The sequence below is a fragment of the Uloborus diversus genome, chromosome 5 (genome assembly GCF_026930045.1).
Source record: "Uloborus diversus isolate 005 chromosome 5, Udiv.v.3.1, whole genome shotgun sequence".
NCBI classification, from domain to species: Eukaryota; Metazoa; Arthropoda; class Arachnida; order Araneae; family Uloboridae; genus Uloborus; species Uloborus diversus.
Window position 1 is genome coordinate 129931457 of NC_072735.1, and position 20314 is coordinate 129951770.

General features: G+C 32.6%; 1 protein-coding gene across 1 annotated transcript in view; it reads left to right on the top strand.

Moving 5' to 3' along the window:
* Positions 1-311: 311 nt before the first annotated feature.
* LOC129223135 (DNA-binding protein D-ETS-4-like) overlaps positions 312-20314 on the top strand; it is a 32284-nt gene continuing 12281 nt past the window's right edge. The window contains exons 1-3 of the mRNA XM_054857702.1: positions 312-485; positions 2825-3332; positions 19106-19303. Coding sequence (XP_054713677.1) covers positions 312-485; positions 2825-3332; positions 19106-19303 — 880 coding nt within the window. The remainder of the gene's footprint in view (positions 486-2824; positions 3333-19105; positions 19304-20314) is intronic.

The window sequence follows — 20314 nt, forward strand, 5'->3', positions numbered from 1 at the left end:
GACCCCCTCTCTCTCCCCTTTGTCACACACTTCAACTCTACCCCCTCCACCCTTTGTCACGTGCCACACTATTTTTTCATTAACATATCCTTACGAAAAATGCGGTGTCACACTACTTTTAACCCCCTCCTCTTTCACAAACTGTCAAAATTTTGCGAACCTCCACCTTCCATGTGTGACACCATTTCTGAACAATGTGTGACACTACCCTGTACCTAGCTTTGGAGAGAAGCGGAGAAAAAAAAAATACACAAGCAGTTGCATAAAGCTTGCATTAAAGACAGCACCTGAGGCTTCTTGTGCAGAGTGTTATGGCGGGGGCCGGTTTTCTGTTTATTGGGACAGGTAAGCAGAGCCCGGGCAAAGCTAGCCCCAAGTCTCTCAAGGGCGAAGAGGTCAAGGTATCTTCTGGAGCTACTTCATTATGGACGGGTAAAGGTAGAGAAGCGAAGAGGCAAAAAAGAAAAGATAATGGAAGTTTTGAGGCAGGTAGCTTTTGGCGAAGTCCTGGATGGCTGCTAATTTAAGGGTGGAAAGTTTCTGCAAGTTTTTTTGCTGCAGAGGTAGAAAGAGGTTCGTTTTCAATATGAACGAAAAAAAATAGAGCTTAGTAAAACGCGGAGAGCAAATTTATGCTTACGTGGGAATTTTTTTATTTATTTTTAACTTCCTAAGAAATGCAATCTTCAGCTCAAATTATGCTTACCTGCAGGTAGATTTATTTTTTAACTATTGCAAGAACTGCAATTTTCAACCCAGTTCCTGGAAGAAATTAGAGGTTCCTTTTCGGATTCAACTGAAATATTTTGCTTATCCCACCACATATTTGGTTTTGTGAAGAGAAAGAGAAAAGTATTGGTATTCGCAAAACATTTTTAGATTTAAGACTGAAACATAAGTAATGTGTTTGAATTCTGTGAAACATCACTAACTCGCCGTCTAGGGGACAGGGACAATAAAAAAAAATTCAAATACCTAGTTTTTATTTCGATTGCTTTAAGGAAATTGCCTAAGAATGATGTTCATCCGTCACCCAAACTGATTCATAAAAACTTATGTGAATCACAAACGGCATGCTTGTTTCTCTAAAGAATTAATAAGCAATACTTGCACAAAAAATCCTTCCCCAACCCCTCTGTAAAATGCTCCAAAATTTAAAATGCTTCTACAAGTTTTTGCGAAAAAAAAAACATTGAGCATAAGACAAAATTCAGTGTCTTAGAGCCCTGAAAAGCCCTCAAGTGTATTTTGGTGGCCATAAAGAGTTTGATAATTGATAATTCCCCAAAATGCAATATTCGTTTTTTCGCTACGTTGTAAACTTAATCATACAAGTAACGCAATTTAACAATATTCTATATCAGCAGCCTAAATTACATTCTTGAAGATGCACGTCTCAATGGCGTAGTTGCAGAAATGCAGCCTCAATTCTCACGAAGTTTTCGTCGTATTTAACGAAATGGTTTCGTGAAAACGCTTCGCTTAAAATTTTCATCCAATTGATGAAAATTTCGTGACATTTGAGAATGAGTTCCTGTACTAGTGAGAAAAGAATTTTCGTAAATAATGTAACTTGCTTGACGATTTAAAAAATCCTCGAAATTGGGTGATGCGTTTCTGAGAGTGAAAACAGTCGAAGAAGCAGTAAAAAGTTACACGGTACTTGGTAGCTACTGTGCTTTTTGCGTAAAGAATTTCAACTACAAAGATTTTACCGCAGTTACATATTATGCAACTTCCGCCAAGTACTCTATATGAAGATGTTGCTTAATATCATGGTAAAAACATTGCAATTATTTTTGGCTGTAGAGCTGCAAAATTTGTTTTTATGCAGTCTCGAAGCACAGAAACTAGGTTCACGTGTATGTGTCCTCTATTTATTTAAAAAAAGAAACGCTGTCTGCAAAAAGAAAAAGAAAAACTTTGTTTTTAGGTAATGTACTCTGGCAACTTGAAAAGTTAGGTGCTTTTACAGTTGGATAGTTGGAATCAGGGCTTACTTTCTAACAAAAGAAGTGCAAGTGTCCTGTACTCCTCAGAATCAATATCTGTGGTAAATCTTAAACTATCGAATGAGTAAAAAATCATTGAAAAAGAAAAGACGTACAGGAGTTGAACTACAGAGAATTCCATGCAAATTAACTCCAGTTCGGGTTTGGAATTAAATTTCAAGTCATACGCCTTCTAACCACGTAACCAATCAGTCAGTAGTCTCAGTAAAATCAACATAATAATTACAATAAATTTTAATTGGACAATTCCACGGGTAACTGACATTTTTATAGCAAAAAGTGCATATTGCAATATTCAAAGCGAAAATTTCATTTTACAAAAGACCTTTACTCCTTGATTATTATATTTTTTAAGCTAAATTTAATAGAATAATTGAACTCTCGAAATACATTTTGGATGATTTCAAAAAAAAAAAAAAAATCGTCAAATGCATGGTAACTGACTGACATGCTACTTTTTAAAATGTTTGTCAGTTACAGTATTTTAACAATTTTTCAAAAATCAACCAAAATGTATTTCAAGAATTCAACTAAGCCATTGAATTTAGCTTAAAAAATGCAATAATCCAAACGAAAATATCGTTTGCACAACGTATATTTTGCGTTGAACGTTACAAAATACGTACTGTTTTGCTCTAAAAATGTCAGTTGCCCGTGGTGTTACCCAGTTTTAACCTTCCATGGCTGTTGTTGTTTCACATTAAAACGATATTATATGTGTTGTATTTTGTTCACCTCTACTTTTCTAAAGTATTCCATTTAATGTTTCACAAATGAGTAATTAATAAATGGGAATATTTATTTCTTTTCAGAGGCCACAGCTGGTTCCAAATCCTGGCAGCCCACTCTCACTCGAAACTTGGTGCATGGCTGACTTAGAAAGCTGGCTCTGTGACAACACAACCCTTCTCAGGAACTACGTACCCCCTCCGCAACACAATCAGATCATGGATCTCAAGATGGCTCCTCCAGCCTTCCATAATTCAGTCCATGTGTCCATTCCGTCCCCATCATCGGGGGTCCCAGCAGCAGCCGAGAGCCCTACTTTATACGACAGCCCACCAGGCAAAGGATTCGTGGGGCCCCCGTCCTACATCCAGGTAAAGCAAGAAGTGGATGACTCGGTTGTTTCGGAGTACCCTATGAATCGCATGGGTCCCATGAATGGCCAGACGACTATTGGATCCATGGTCAGTGTAAAGAGAGAAGAAGAAGACGATGGATTTTCAAGTGAGAAAATGGAACAGTTGAGGAATCTGGCGGTGGAACAAGCAGCAAAAGATATCCATGTAGCTTGTGGTGTCCTGGGAATATGTCCTGGTGAGTTCATTCTTCTTAAACGTAGTTTTTTCCCCAGAAAGATGACTGCTACCAAGTCGATATCATTATTGTCTTAGAAAAATTCCAGTTTGAAAAGCCAAAACAATATTGGCATTTTTTTAAATACACAGACTGAAATTATATTTCAGTTGAAAACATGATTTAAATAAGCGAAAAAAATGCTCTCAAGCGGAATGAATGTCAATTTATTCGAATCAAAGTTTTTACTAACAATTAGAAATTTTAGCAAAAGTTGAGGAAGTTTTGTAACTTACAGAAATGCACTTGTAATGAATCAGTTACGTGGGTTTGTTGGGTATAAAGTAATTCATAGTGTACTTTCCAAGTTTTAGATGGGATAGAAAACTTGTCAGAGGCTGCGTTCGGTCTTTTAGGGCTCTGAGCACACGTAATAGATTTTGAGGAGAAAACATTCCTAAGTAGGTTTCAGCTCTAACATTTAAAACACGTCATTGTTGCTCTGTACAAAAATCAGTACAATTTTTAATTCGTTAAGGAGCTCATGACGAGTCTTTTTAAAACGAGTTTAGATAAAATTTAATGACAGTAAATTCAATGTTCCTCATCTGTTTATGCACAACATTCTGGTGTTTATTTTCTTCTTCTTTCCGAGTTTTCTTTCTTTCTTTTTTTTCTTTTTTTTTCTTTCTTTTTTTTTTTTTGTGTGACTGCCTCCTTAAAGAAATGTTCCTTAACCAAAGGTAATAAATGCAAAGTTCTCCTTTGGGACATGAAAAAAATAGTTGGAAATGTCTCTTTTTTCAGAGCTATGTCTTGGGGAGGAAATGGTGAATTAAGACATTTACTCTTTCTTTCTAGAAATGAATTGAGCCAAGTAAAATTTACACCCAAAGAAAAAAAAGCTAACAGATCTGACTATAAAAAAGTGAACGGTTGTATTTATTCCACGAGAAATACAGCAAGTGAAATCGGGCACAAAAAAATTGTATTCCTAAATTCATTGCTTTGAAAAAAAAAGCCAGCTAAAAGAGATAAAACTTAAAAGAAATAAGTAAATAAATTTTAGAACTTATTGTTTCCCAGCTAACACGAAAAAAGTCGTTCACCGAAAAATATTGTTTTTTTTTCCCATGATGCATTTTTAATTGTGAAGGAAAATCTGACCAATTCATTTTTTATAACCATTTATATTAAAAGATAAAATTAATGACAATTATTTTCATAACAACTACCGTTTTCCTTTCTTCTTTTGGTTTCACACACTTTTATTTTATAAAGCAAATTTCACTGAGTCCAAATTTGCTCTTGCATTGTTAAACTCATATGTATACTGTCTTAAAAAGCGAACTATTTCTCTTAGTTTGTACTTTTCCTCACTATAAACACATAAATGCTGTGCACCGGCAATATAAAGAACAACTTCTTTCATTCAAGTCCCCCCCCCCCACCGAAAAAAAGTTAAGAAATACACTGAACATTACTTTGTTCATGAGCAAAGACTTTACACTATTTATACTTTATACCTCAAAGTCTAAAACATATAAATGAATTAAAAATTTTATTTATTTGTATTATTTCTCACTTTTAAAGCCTTATTTTCACCAAAAAAAGGAGGGGGGGGGGGTAAAATTGTAATTCCAACAATTTAGTAAAGTACTTTTTAAAATAATTTTTAGTATTTACTTACAAAAATGAATTATAACTCTAAAAAAGAAATACTTTCTATTTAATTGCTCATGAACTTCTGCGTCGCAATCATTTTAATTAAATGCATTATCCTATTTTGCAATTTTCCTAAATTTCAATTTAACATTATAATTGTTATCGAATTCGAGCTTATGTCCAAGCATCCAAACAAAAAATCATTTTTTGTTATGAAAACTGCATAACGTTCTATTAAAAGAAAAATAATTGTCAGTTAATTAATTCTGCTTCTCAAAAGAAAACTGGCAGGTAAACATCCTGTTCGCCATTTTCTTTTTTAAATAAATGAAAAAAGCAAACACTCTTCCGAACTGTGCTACGCCCGACATTCGTATCCTGGCCGAAAAAAACATTCGACAGGAGAAAAATAAGAGAAAACAGCTTTTTCTTGACTTTTAAGAAAAAGAAAAGTTGCTTCGACGCCCCGATCTGCGAACAGAAGCTTCTGTGTTGTAGGCGAGAAGCAACAAGTTTTTTAAAGATCAATGACCGCAATTAATGTGGTTTTGCGAGGACAAAGCGTTAGTTAATGGACGACTTGTATTGACTCACTGTTTGTTGCTTAGCGGTATCCTGAATGTCTTTCTCAACAAAAGATTAAATTTCTCGTCTGAGCTGATAGTTTAACGTGCATAGAAAAATGTCACGAAAAGAAAAAAAAATGATATCATTTTTATTGATGGATATCAAAAAACATTTTGCATTCAAATAGAGCGTAGGAAAATGATTTTTAAATTGTTTGCATTTTAAAAATTTTTAGACATTGTTCAGATGCCAATAAGAGTAAAGATTCCTTAAATTAAAAGTAACTTGTTTCTTCAAATATATATATATATATATATATATATATATATATATATATATATATATATATATATATATATATATATATATATATATATATATATATATATATATATATATATATATAGCTGGTTGTTGCCACAGTAATGTAATTAAATTAAAATATGCTTCCTAAGCAGTGACGTAGCAAAAAGATTTTATTATAAAAAGGGTTTTAATTTATTTTTGCACTCACACTGATAGATACAACAGCTAGGCACAGATAGATGTAGTTATTAGATAATAGGTATAAATAGATATACAGACAGATAGACAGACAGGTACATAAAGAGAGTTATAAACAGATAGATAAAAATGCGTAGATATACGGACAGGTAGTTAAATAGATAGATATGTAGATAAATAAACACATCGGTATAAATAGATAAATGAAATAGATAGCCAGATACAAATAGATAGATAGATCGAAGTAATGGATAGCCAGATACAAAATATGTATGCATGAAAAGGTAAATAAATGAAGCAATAAATTTTAAAGATTCGATATACATTGGTCGGAAGATAGAAATAAATATAAATATATAGATCGATCGACAAATAGATAGATAGCTAAAAACAGACAGTCAAATGAAAGATAAAGACACGTAAGTGAAGGAAGAGCGGTAGATACATATATATAATTCATATATTTTTTTTTGAAAAGATAGGCTTTGTTTGTTGCTATACTGCTACAAATTTTGGTTCTTTATGAGGGAGGCTATGGCTATTCCCCCCTCCCTTCTCTCTCTCTCTCTCTTTCATCTATCTTTGCTACGCCATGGATCCGAAGCGCAATTTTAGAATGGATCTCCCAGAGGTTATTACATCATCTTATATCTCAAACAAATCAATATAAAATTTAATCACAAACATAGAGCTCTACCACTTGCTCTTCCACCGTATTCTATTTCGGTATCTACACCTGTGTTTAGGTGGAAAAGAATGCGTAAAAAAAAACCTTGCTTTTTTGTTCCCAACCCTCAGGTACAAAACCTATTCCACAAAAAGAGTCAATTCTAAGAATTCTCCCTCCGTCATTTTGTGCAATTGTGACGCAATATCTAACCTCCTTTCGGGCTGGAAAACATGGCAAAAAAAATGATATCTCTCCCCTATTCGTTTTTTGAAAAGAACATCGCAAAGTGTTCGACGAATTCTTCGTTCACCTTTCTTTCACCCCTTGAAAAGTAGGTCGAATAATATGAGGGAGATGAAAATATAAAACAACTCAACTCAACCTACGAGCATGTGACACATCTTCAGTGTAGTGGGTTTCGCCCCAATCTAATTGCCTACTGGCCAATAAATAACCAATCGGATTAACAAAGAACTGGCGGAAGAAAATAATGCCACTCGATTTCAAATTTGGTTCGCCTTAACGGTTGACATGTTGTTGTCAATAGTTGCAGAACTGCAGACAGTTAGAGTTCAATAGAACTGCATTATATCTTCTTTTTCTTTTTCTTTTGCTGTTACGCTTCAGTCGCTCTTTGTGTTTAAAATCAACGACTCTCAGCAAATTTTATTAGTAGGTCAAATACCATTCTTTTTATGTTATTGTCATTTAAAATAACTTTAGCTCTTCAGAATATTTAACAGCTTTTTTATTCGAGGAATGAATATATATATATATATATTTATTCAACTTGAAGTGTTAAAGTTTAGATAAAGGTTTATTACGTTCAAACTTGTGAAACATATTCTTTTAAAATTGTTAAACCCTTTTCTATCTTTCATGAATGAATTTTCGTTGCGTCACCTTAGTGCTTTGAAATTTATGATAAGAGTTTGATGCACACATTTGCTATAACTTGAAGCAGAAAAGGAGTGACATGGTTATCGCGAAAAAAAAGAATTCAACCATTAAAAATAAGCTTAAAAAATGTGGTAATACAAAATGCAATCTCTTCTTTTTTCCCTTGGAGCAAAAGAAATTCTTGGAATTGTTCTACATTTTTTAATTATTCAGAGCCAAAAATTGCTTTTGTTCGCCTTTCCGTTGCCACCTTCGATATACATAATCATTTGAAAGAAAAAAAACGGACTTTTTTCTCTAAAATACTCATGCGCTCACACGTGTTTAATAGTTTTTCAAAAAAAAACATTTTCTTTTTTTTTTCAAACAAAAAAAAAATAATGACAAGACATAGCGTTTGACATAATTTTCGAAGTCCAGATTTATATTTAGAGAATATTACTATTGTATTTTTTAATTTAAAATCAAAACATGAATACGCGGAAAAAAAATCTCTTAAATTGATGACTTAATTCGAGGAAAGTCTCGAAACGTAAATTATTTTCAAAGTTTGTAAAGTTTCAACAGTCCGTCATCCACAACTTGCTTAAATTCAGCTTTGAAATTAATTTGTAAACTTTATTAACTTTATAATTGCTGTTAAATAACTTTATAATTGCTGTTATTCATTTTCGTTTTTGGCATCAATTAAAAAGTTTACCTCATCAACCAACCCATCCACTCAGCAGGGAGCAAGTATAATAAAAGCATTCAAACAAATAATTTTCAAAGGAATAGAAGTGTTGTTATTTAAAAATGAAAAAAGCCTCTGTCTCTCATTATAAATCAGTTTTCCTTTGCATCAAAATAAGATAGTCAATTAAATAATAATTGTTAAAGTAGAGTTTAAAATAAAGTGAATTAATAGCACTGTGATATTTATTTTTGGTAAAACTTATTTTTGAGAAAAAGTGCATTTGAAAATGGTGCATTAATTAGAATGTAATTGTTTCAAAACAAAACAATAGACTACGAATTCCTTTAAAATTCTTTCTCTCCAATAAAATTCTTAAAACTGATTTTAAATATTCGAATATTCTGATAGAAAAAAAGTTGTAAAAGGATAACTTAATGCTAGATGCATTTTAACTTTTAGATCATTGTCATTCGAGTAGTTCTGATGTCTGAAAAAATTTTCGTAATTTCATTTATCGTAAATGAAGTAAAAATTACGCAGATATTCAAGGAATAAATTGATTCCTTGTGTCACATATCTAGCATATATCGTTCAATTAGTTTTTCCTAACATAAATTCGAGTCCAGACAAAGAGAAAATAGAAATTTACTTCAAAACAATAAAATAATTAAACTTTGTATTTATTTAATTAAAACAGCATAGCTTTTAAAGAACAAAATGCAATTTCTAAGAACAATTTGCATTGTTATGTATTTATTTAACCCACATACCAAACAATAAAAATTAATTGTACACTCAACTCCGCTTTTATTCAATTAAGAAGTTCTAATAACGCTTTGCTTAATTATATTTGTTCAACATCATACTGTATTTCTTGTCCTCATTTACATAAAGCGCAGGTACAGAAAACTAACGTCATCGACAAACATATTCTGAAATAAAAACTCTGCTCGAAATTAGAGTAGTTTTGTAATTATAGTGCATGGCAAATAAGAAATAAAAGTAGCAATTTTTTTCTCGCAAAGTAAAGACTAAAAGTTGTTTTTGAGGCATGAGCTGGAGTAAACTACAAAGGTCTGCAATAACTAAGAAAACGTGCGTTACATTTTCAATGTTTTGGACGAAACTTTTTGACCTACTAACTTAAAGTTCAGTTCGGAACATCTTAAATCTCATCAAAACTGCTCGTTACTACAAGCTTCTTACAACTTGAAGGTAATTTGTAAGAAAATAGCTGTTCTAATGTCGCTCTTCTGATCTAACTTTACAAGTTTTCTCGTTCTTTCTCTCAAAAGTCTTCCTTTTCTTTTATTTTTTCCGAAAGTCCGAAAGACAGCTCATTCCATTATTTCAATTTTCAGCTCTGTTATCTTTAATCTTTACATACTATTTAAAATTTCTGCATATTAACATATCAATTAATAATGCAACTTAGCATGGAAATATGTGTAGTTTTATATAAACTCTAGACTAAGAAAAGTGAAACTACTCTACGGCCAGTGGTACCGTTGAAATTACAAGAAAGATTACTAATCCTATATTTCTACTACTTTAAAGCCATTTCTACAAAAGGGACGAATTGCCTTATGTATAAACTTTCAATCTATTTGAATACATAACTAGCGGTTTTTTTTTTTTTTTTTTTTTTCTCGATATTCCTTTCTATACGTTTTTTTTTTTTTTCTGATTTTTACCTGTCTATTTTTAGGATTATCTGCCTTCTTACTTATCTGTTTAAGCATAAGAAGGGAGATTTTTTAGCAAACTTATCTTCATATTTATATACTCACTCCTCTGTTCTTTCTTATACTCATTTGGGTACACATGTGAATCAGTAAATCGGAGTTTAAAATTTTATTTTATAAATTTATGCGTGTTTGCAAAAATATTTATCTATATCACTGTTCCATCCAGTAATACAAATCCGGTTTCGTGGCTTTCTAGAATTTGAGAAGGTTTCACGCTACCGGATTAAATTTGCTACAATGCCAAACGGAGAAATCGTTAAATTAATTAGCAAATTCCAATTCCGTTCGTTAAAATAGTATTAATAACACCATGATGCTGTTTCATATACGTTTATCATTTTATATAAGGCACTTAAAAGAACAGCCACAAGGAATGCCTCATATTTTATGTCGACCTCTTTATTTAAATTTCACTGCAACTGAAACCGCAGCGAAATGGCTCGTTAGAGTCAACTGGTCTGCAGTTGCGGTTACGAAAACAATGGACATATAACGCAAAAAGCATCATGGTATAAAACTGTCTCGTCAGTCCGTTGCTTCTTCTCTAACGGGGTTAAATGGCTACCAATTCCCACTGGGAAATCAATGAATGTTCCGATTTCACCCACCAAAGAAATCAACTCGGTGCAACGACAACCGACCTAAATAACTTTCTAGGTAAAGAAATTTTTCGTCGTTTGCACGCCTTCTGTGTTTATGTTTCAATTTATATACTTTTGGGGCAACAGCAACAAAATGAGTGTCTTCGGCTGCATTAGATGTGAATCACCAGAATTCGTCGAAGGCGGTTGGTGGTGCGGAAGAAAGGTTTAATAATGCGTAACTTGCAGGGCTAATGCGTTTTTCGGAGATTGTTTCTACGGGTGAAAAACTCTCCGATAATTTTTCTCTCAAATGAAGCATCCTTCCTGAGAAGACCACCCAGTATGAAGATATGATGGATATTTGAATATCGATATCTGTCTGTTGCATGGTTGAATGTCATGAAAAATCAGATCTTTTTTTCTTCTTTTTAAGAAGAGCTTGACAGATCGTTAAGAACACTCTAAAAACAACAATTCCAAAAACAACGTAAAAGTACTCAAATTTGAGCATATTGCAGAGTCGATATGGCTCCGACAATGTAATTTTCCAATTTGAGGCAGTCAACACTCATTTTTGAAACCTTGCACTTAGTCAGAAATGAAACAATATGCGCTCATTTTTGAGTGTGTAATAATTTTAAAATTTAGTATTAACCGAGTTATATACTCATTTTTGAGTATTAAATAATTTAGCACACTTATTTGAAAACATGGGTACTCATATTTGAAACACAAGGTTTCAAGAAAATCTGAAATCATCAATGAAGCCTTACGAAAAAACTTTCGATTAAAATAATAGTTTGCTGTGCTTAAAGAGCATCTTCATCAGGACATAGAAATGAAACAGAAAATTAATAAACTTATTTTTAACATCATATTTCTAGGAATGAAAAAAAAAAAAAAAAAAAAAAAAGCTTCCTAAGATCCTTAAAACAGCGTATTTTTATGCTGAAAATGTTAAAAAAAAAGTCTTCAATTATGGTTCTATCAATCTTTAGGAAAAGGTTCAGAATTATTTAACTTCATCATTTACCCATTTATCATGAAAATTATTTCCTTCCGAAATAATTCATTGATAATATAATGATAATGGCAGTTATTAAATTTTCTGTTATCGTCATTGTTAAATTTTAATAGTATATTTTTTAAAAAAAAGTAGTATTTACTCCTGAATAAGGGGAGGAATACAATTTTAATTTCATAAGTTCTGTACTGTTTGGTATTTGTACCAAAAACAAATTGTTCTCAAAAGCCTGTGATCAACGTGAACCAGGTTTATTCGGATCTCGTATGATATAAATTTCGAAGAAATTTTCAGTTTCGATGTCCCAGAATTTATACGGGGGGGGGGGGGGGTGTTTCAACTTATCTTCAGAAAGGAAAAAACTTATAGCAGAAATGCTGTACCAAAAGGTGGCTGAAAAAATTTACTCTAAAATAATAAATTTCATGAACTAATTAACTTGATCTTCTTTTTTCCGATCATTTCAAATGATTCTTAATTTGTGTAAATGAGGATCACGATAGCTTTTAATTTTAACTGATAAACTAGATAGACACGCTTAAAACTTCAACATTTTGATTAATAAAAGCTGTATGTTTTAATTCGCTATGAAATGGCAAAGCATGGTTGATTTTGCTCATAAAAATGGCTTTCATTTCCGCTGGATTTCGTGGCAAAAAAGGGGGGAGGAACTACCCTTGTCTGGTGTTGCAGCTGCTGGACTTTCCAAGTTATTAGGTATCGTGATTAGTCCAGACTGTCATGCCTTATTTCCCATTCTTTTGAACTCGGTGGTTTTCTCTTTTCTATTTATATTCACTGGGCTGAACTGCACACACATACACACCGGATGTCTCATTAATGCAGGGCTGGTTCGCCTCCCATGCCCAGTAAAGTTTATTATAGGGAAGACGAAAGTATCCTCTGCATGGTAGATGGAGGACATGCATCGTGGTTGCTTGTTCTTGATGGGCAATTAAATAGTAGTTGACTCTCTTAATTCTTTGGAAGTAGGCTTACTGGTGTATGAAACTTTAATGCAGCGTGTCTTTTCCTCTTCCTTCGCTTTTTGCATAAGAATTAAGTAGACGAAGAGGGGTAATGCTGGATACGTTTCTTTGACCACCATGGATGTTATTAAAATTTGCATTCGATTTCATTGCCAAGTCGTTGTGTTTTTCTTTATTTGTAGCCACTCCTGCAGGTTTACTGCTGAAAAACATCTATTTGATTACCATTTCGCCGACGTGACATTGGCCTTAAATTGGTCTTACCGAAAAGCTACTACCATAAACGATTTATATATTTTTTGATAAACTATTGACCAATTAAAGAAAATGTATAGTCGGGGCTAACCTAACCTGGCAGCATGTGAAGGCTACGCAGATCCTAACAGCATTACGATGCTGCCAGTTACGCTTGCCCCAACTATAGTTTTAAAGAGTGTTAACCAATGGATTTGAAAAGATCGTATTGCCTTCATTGCTTATTCTTCAGAGTTGCGTCTTGTTGTTTCATTAAAACCCAAGTTTTAGTGTTGTAGTTAAAAAAACAAAGAATTTGGATCTAATTCGGAAATATTTTTTTAAGTAAGTGTAGTACATTGAATTAGAAAAATTATTTAACAACAAACTAAAAGGAAATGCCAATTAAACTACTGTCGAATCACATTCTAAGTTAATCGAATTCAATTATACATAGTTAAAGACATTTTAGTAAACGTTGTTGAAGCAGAAGTCTTAATTATGGTTTTATGTCAAAGTCGGATTTAAAATTTAAAAAAGAAATTATAAATGTGTCAAACCAATGTTTTAAGCGTTTATTCAATCGCATCGTCCAAGTAAAAAGTGTGTCATGAATGTTTGCAGACCTAAATAAACCACAATAAATAAAACACAAATTTAAATGTTTGCTTCATCAAGGAAATCAAAACATAGAAAACGGAAAAAAATCATGAGTGCATGCTTTTCAACTGAAAAAAATATCCATAGTATTTATTTCGTAATTTTACCGCAGCAAATTGAGCTGTCGGAGCATAAAATGTGTCAAATGTATTTCAACCCTAAACGTTATCTTAAGTTAAATCAGTTAATTTTAAAAGAGAAAGAATCTACTCACGAGTCCCAAGATCAATTAATAAAATAAGCAACTTGGGCTTTTTCTTTGAAATGTACTTGCTTTTCCCTTAAGAAACTTATTCCAAGTTACCAAGAAAATTCATTTGTTACGTATTTGCGAAGCAGGACTTATAAGTTATTACAAACAATGCCAGAATTTAAAAGCTGTATCTAATGAAACTTGTGAATTGCATTTATGCATTATGTAGTTTTACTGTAAACCTACAGTCAGTCATAATGCACGAATTAGGAACTCTAAATCGTGTACTTCAAAATCTCTGATGTCACTCATATCAACCTAGAAGAAGGGATTGCCTCAAGCTGCTGCAATCCTAGATTGATTTATGATTCATAAATGGTAAAACTTCCTCTTCCATCAGATTAAAGTTGCAATCTCACATAATCATAAAAAGTTGACAGTTTATGCGATATGAAGATGGATAAACGATTCTTGCTTTAGCAATTGCACAATGTTTTGTTGTGCTAGTTTTTGCTCGACTAACAACAACGGTGGATTTATTTTAAGGTGAAAAAGAATATAGCCGTTGTTTTGATGAATCATTTAACTTTCATTGCGTACTTTTCACTGAGCATTGGAAAAAGTAAAGGGCTTGCTATGTTTTTTGTGTGTTCTAGAGTAACGTATGGCTAGGCTTGCCAGATTTCTGAAATGTTCAACCGAGACACCGGCAAGCCCCCCCCCCCCCTCCCAAATCAACACCGCTTAGTATTCAAAAGAGGGCTGTGCTAAACACTTGGGGCTAAACACTTGTGGCTGTTTTTTTTTTTTCCTTTTGAGTGTTAGGGCAGTTTATTCTCGGTGTTATGACTAAATGGTAACCAATTATGAACCTAAAACAGAGGCTCTAAACAATGACATAAGCAGATAAAAGTTGAACATTTCACTTCTAAAATGAAAAAAAAAAAAGTTTAAAAGAGACACTTTGAATGAAAAATAAAAAATTGAACAAAATTTAGATATACTTTTCGTTTTATGGGACTTTTTTAGAGTATCTTTTTTTGGTTTTAATCTTGTAAAAATCCTTACAAGCTACTCTGGTATTAATTTTACAAGTTAATGTTACAATGATTAAGTAGTTATCCTAAATAATCCTTCACAGTTAATTATTTTTAGACCTCTTTGGTCATTTGCAACCAAATTTATCTTTCTCCGGGATGTGATGTAAACCGGCCGGGACACCGGGATTTTGTTTGAAAACCGGGGACGTCTGGCAAGCCTACGTATAGTGGATTTGTCTGATAACTAAAATGAGATTAAAATCCATGAATATATATATGTTTTTAGCTTAAGCAAAAACAAAGAATTATGCTTGACTGATGGCTAACACAATAAGCAAAATTGCATTGGATTTTATAGCATTCAAATTCGCTTATGGTCTGTTACATCTGCATTTTTCTTGTTGACGAGTTTTGACCTCTTTATTGGCTTTGGTTGCTCAGAAGCAGTATGCGTTTTAATTAGTTTATTTTGGGTAAACAGTAAATCACTATTATTTCGCATTGATGCTGTATTTTTGTAAATAATTGAAACAAAACTTGTGCATTGTGTCATTAGAAATTTTATTAAACGTTGAGATGATACAATTATTTGGATAACAAATAAAATTCCATCGCTCAGCCTGGTCAGTGAGGCTCAGGTGTACATCGTTAATAATTAACTAACAATTTGAAGGCAAGTTCAACCCATTTTTCCCAAACAGCCATGTTATTTGAACACGAATTGTCCATTCATGTTATGGTTTAAGCTCTAAAAAATATTAATTACCAATATTCTTTTACGTGGGTTGAAGGATTTATTGTACAATCCCCAGAGCATCTAAATGTTTCTTTTCCAGAGAACCAACCACACCCATATTAGTTACGCACGCACACTTCACCCAAATCCGCAACAGTTCTGAATCAATCAAAAAAGTTAATTGCTTTTCGAAAGGAGAAGTTCCGGCACAAGTATAGAACACATTTTTTCCTGCAATTATTCTTCTAATGAATGTGTAATAATCTGTTAATTAACTACACTTGAGCCATCGCAAATCGCTATAATTCTACCTAAAACGTACACATTCTACAGTGCTGGGCAAATTATTAGACTAAGACTGTGTGTTTTAAAAAGCAAATTCTTTACTGATTACATAACTATAGACATAATAACGAACAGTGAAATAATTATCAAATATTTAGTATGCATTCCCTTGTTCTTGATGAGCATTTTAAGTCTTTTTGGCATACTTTACACAAGGTTTATACGTTTTAAAAAAGGAGGTAAAAAAAATTGTTTATACTCACTGTTATATATACCCACATACACATACTCAGTAATTGCCTAAAACTAACTTTAAATATAACAGAACACACTAATAAAAATAACTATTGAACTGTTTAAGCTGATTGAGGTTATGTTCCTGGTAGGTAGATAAACAAAGAACATAAACAAAGCAGACAGTGCTGCCACCTGCAAACATTAAATTATGCTAAAGTAACGTAATAATCAGTGTACAGTATGTACTGTACTTTAACAGTAAAATAAATAGTATTTTAGTACAAATAGTGCACAAAAAACAAAAAAAAAACTCTTTAGTCTAATATTTTGGCCAGCACTGTAAACTATGCTTTTAAGGTTACACAAAGTAGTTTCAGAGTATTTTTAACATTGTTCATTGATTGAACTTTCTACTCAGAAATACATGAAAAGCGAAAAAATGCGTTTGTGAAATTACGTGTAGCTTATTTAAGGAATGAAGCCCAGTTAAGAAAAAATTGGAAGTGGGATATTAGTGTTTTACCAGCATTCGGAACTTAGTTGACCTTACTGCGAGTCTATTATTCTGTATTCTCTCAGTTTTTTAATTTTCTTTGATTTTCAGCAAGTCTCTCTCTCTCTCTCGCACCCCTCTCTCTCTCTTTCTTGCTATAATAGGAACAGGGGGCCCTCGGGGGTGATGTCTCTCTCTCTCTCTGCCCCACCCCCTCTAAATCTATCCTGATAGGTTTATGGATGAGGGGGAACCTAGATACATAGATAAATAGGATAAATGTATTTGATAGGTTGAATATTTGATAAGTTGAGGCAAACCCAACCTGGTAGCATTGTAGAGGCTACGCAGATCCTAATCGTAGCATTACGACGCTGACAGGTTACATTTTCTCCCCCAACAAAAAAAAATGATATCTCTTACTCATTTTCAAAGAACTTATGCAAAGATATTTTTAAATAAGAAAATTAATACCTTCTAAATATCAGAAGTGTTTATACTTAACTCCTTATCCACGAATAGGTTTGCAATTTTAATTATTTTTGAGTCAAAGTTTTCTTGGACTCGAATAATAAACCAGTGATTTCACTGATCAACACATTTAGCTTCGTCATCTTTTAATTACATCATAATGAAAGTCATTACTTTAATTTAGTAACAACTATTACATTCATTTATGACACTAAGTAGGAACTTTTTTTTTTCACCTCGTCTTCCTCCGCCGGAAATAAATATCGCGTGCAAACATCATTATTCGACCTGTTGCACCTTTATCAGTGTGAAAAGTATTTCCGGCGAATGTTTTAGCCTGCGATTCTGGCGGTTGTTGGACATATTCGACGCTGCTAATTTACGCTTGATGAAATCTTTTCCGACTATGCCGCGGAATTACATTCCATGTTATCACCTGCTTTACAACAATAGATGGCCGCATTGTTTGTGGCAAGCATCAAGTTAAGCTCCAGAGCTTTTATTTGTTAGAGCCACTCATTGAATGAATACATTGAAAAAAAATTTTTACGTGAAATCACGAAAACTTATAATTTGTATTACAAAAAATAAATAAGCTGATTTTAACGCAGAAGGGCAGGGAAAAAGCTACAGGAAGGGCAGAAGATATTTATTTCTAAGTAATATTAAATCTCATCAAGAAGTAAACATACATATTAATTTCTAGAAGTCTCCATTAAAACACACTGTACAACTCAGAGTAAAAACTGGGCCTTTTTCTTTTTTTAAGACAGTTGCAATAGAAGGTTTAACTGTTCTAAAGGGGTTAATTTGACTCTATATAGTTTAAGGAAATAAAAGAAACAAGAGAGATAAATTTTAAATTTATATGAATTGACCAAAAAAAAGTATCATTATTATTTGCTAAAAAGTAAAATACCCTCGAATTTTCTAAAATATTGATTTTAGCATTATTATGGTACGAATGCAAAAAATTAGTGACTTCAGTCAAATAAGAATTTTGTAAAAGGGATAAAACAGATATCGATGAAAAATTCGTTTTCATTATAGAAAATTTTTACATAGGAGCAGTTTTCAGATTTTTAAATGATTTTATTCATGTATTGCCTATTTATTTTATCTTTATAAACTGAAATGTATGCATCCATAAGTTCAAGTAATTTTCGAAGCATCAAGCACTCTTTACAAAATAGTTAATCATTTTATCATACGTTTTCCTTATCTTATCCATGAAAGAGTACCCGGTCAAAAAGATGCAATATGCTCTTTATCTCGCTTCACGATCATACCTCATGGCGTTTCTTATTAGTCTCTTTTGGCGATAGCTTATGTGGAACCCAAAAGCATCTCAAAGTTAAACTGATACAAAGAATCTCAACAGCCACGTCTAACATAAAAAGACGCAAAAATCTTCCCGAAAACATATAATCAAGTCAAATGTGCACAGACGATGTAAGCATTTTAATGTATTGGTTCCTGCGAGAGATCTAAACATTGCCAATACAGTGGAATATGTTAACACGAAAACGCTTAGCACGAAAAAATGGTAAGCACAAAATGACATAGTAGTCCATACAGTATACTGTACAACTAAATACAAATAAATTTTAACAATAAACTCTTATAACATGAAAAAAAAATCGGTACACCTTCATTTGCGTGTCAAACGGTTTCCAATGTATAATACCCAAGGAAATATGCACAATGCATTTTTTTAGTAATAACATTAAAATAAATATTATTTCTGAAACTTTACATAGATGCTTATATGTTTTCACAAATATTGTTTTGTAATTATTTCCTATCACAACCCGAAACTATCAAGGAACTGGTTACAAAATGACAAACGTTTTATTTTTCTCTTAGATAGTAAATTATCCTCTCTATTGTTATAGTCTTTACTCTCATCTACTCAATCAGGGAGTTTCGATTACATAGGGCAAAATATAATGATGTTTGCTAGATTTTTTTAAAATTTAATTTGAAATGAATGTTTGTATTCAAAAAACCCTAAATTGAAATAAATTGAAATATAAATATTTATTGTGATATTTTAAAGATTTATTTATTTAGAAAAATATAGGGAAATATTCATGTTTTGCTTATTTTGTTCGTCAGATCCAGCGATGTGGAGCTTGGACGAAGCCAAATCCTGGTTACTATGGACGCTAAATCAATATGGCATGAGTACAGACATTGTGCAACACTTCAATATGGATGGATTAGGCCTGTCCACTCTCTCAGAAGCTTACTTCAGGCAGAAAGTGCCCAACGGTGGAGACATCCTCTACGCACAGTTGGAAATTTGGAAAACAGGTATGTGTAAGTTACAGCTCAGTAAATTATTGTTGATGCGAAAATATAAAAATTTTCAGATATGCAATAGCGCGGATCCAGGTGTCACGATGGTCATATCCCCCCTTTCCCCCTAACGTGACGAAGATATCCTAAAATTGTTTTAGGGATTTCAATTACGAGAAATTATCGCAAGGAGTGGATTAGATTCCCAGTCAAATATTACACTTATCCCCCTCCCTCTTCCGTCGTTTGTTAATATTTTTATGATGACTCCTTCCAAAACCAAAAGCTGGATGCATCTTTGTTCAAGAAACTACTTAGCTCCTACTACTAGTGTAGATTTCGTCCATGGTAAAGTGAGAGACAGCTTTGCAAATACCATTTCAGTTACATGCTTCTAGCTTACAAGAAATATTTTATTCGGGATATTAAAATGGAGCTAAATGTTCGAAGATTTTAATTCATGCTCTGTGAAGACAATTTTGTCACAAAATACTTTTATTTCATCTAGTTCAATCTTTTGTCTTCGCTTCTGTAGCTGTTAGGCCTTACTCGATCAATATCATGTCCGAAAAACACCTTGAACAATCTGCAAGCGTGTTATACAAAATACTCAGTAAAAAAAGGAAAAATTAGTTGAGACATAATATTATACAAGCATATCGTTAACATTTTGACGTACTTACATGATATCACGCTACAATTTAATTTTCGACATATTTGTAGGGTAAAGATTTAGATTTTTAAAAAATATCGTTAAAGAATGTAGATTTTTTTTTTTTTTTAAGCTTTTTTGCATATTAAACTTAATGTTATTTGAGGACAATATGATTGAAAATAGTTTCGTGAGGAAAAAAAAAAATTTTTCGACCTTCTCACATCTTCAATTAGAAAAAATGCAGTTCAGAAAGAGTAAAAACTCCATGTTTTGAAATAGAACCATCCTGTAACTTCCTTATTGTTTTTTCATGAGCGTAAAGAATGTTCATCTCCAAAAAAAAAAGTAAAGAAGAAAAACGTAATAATGAT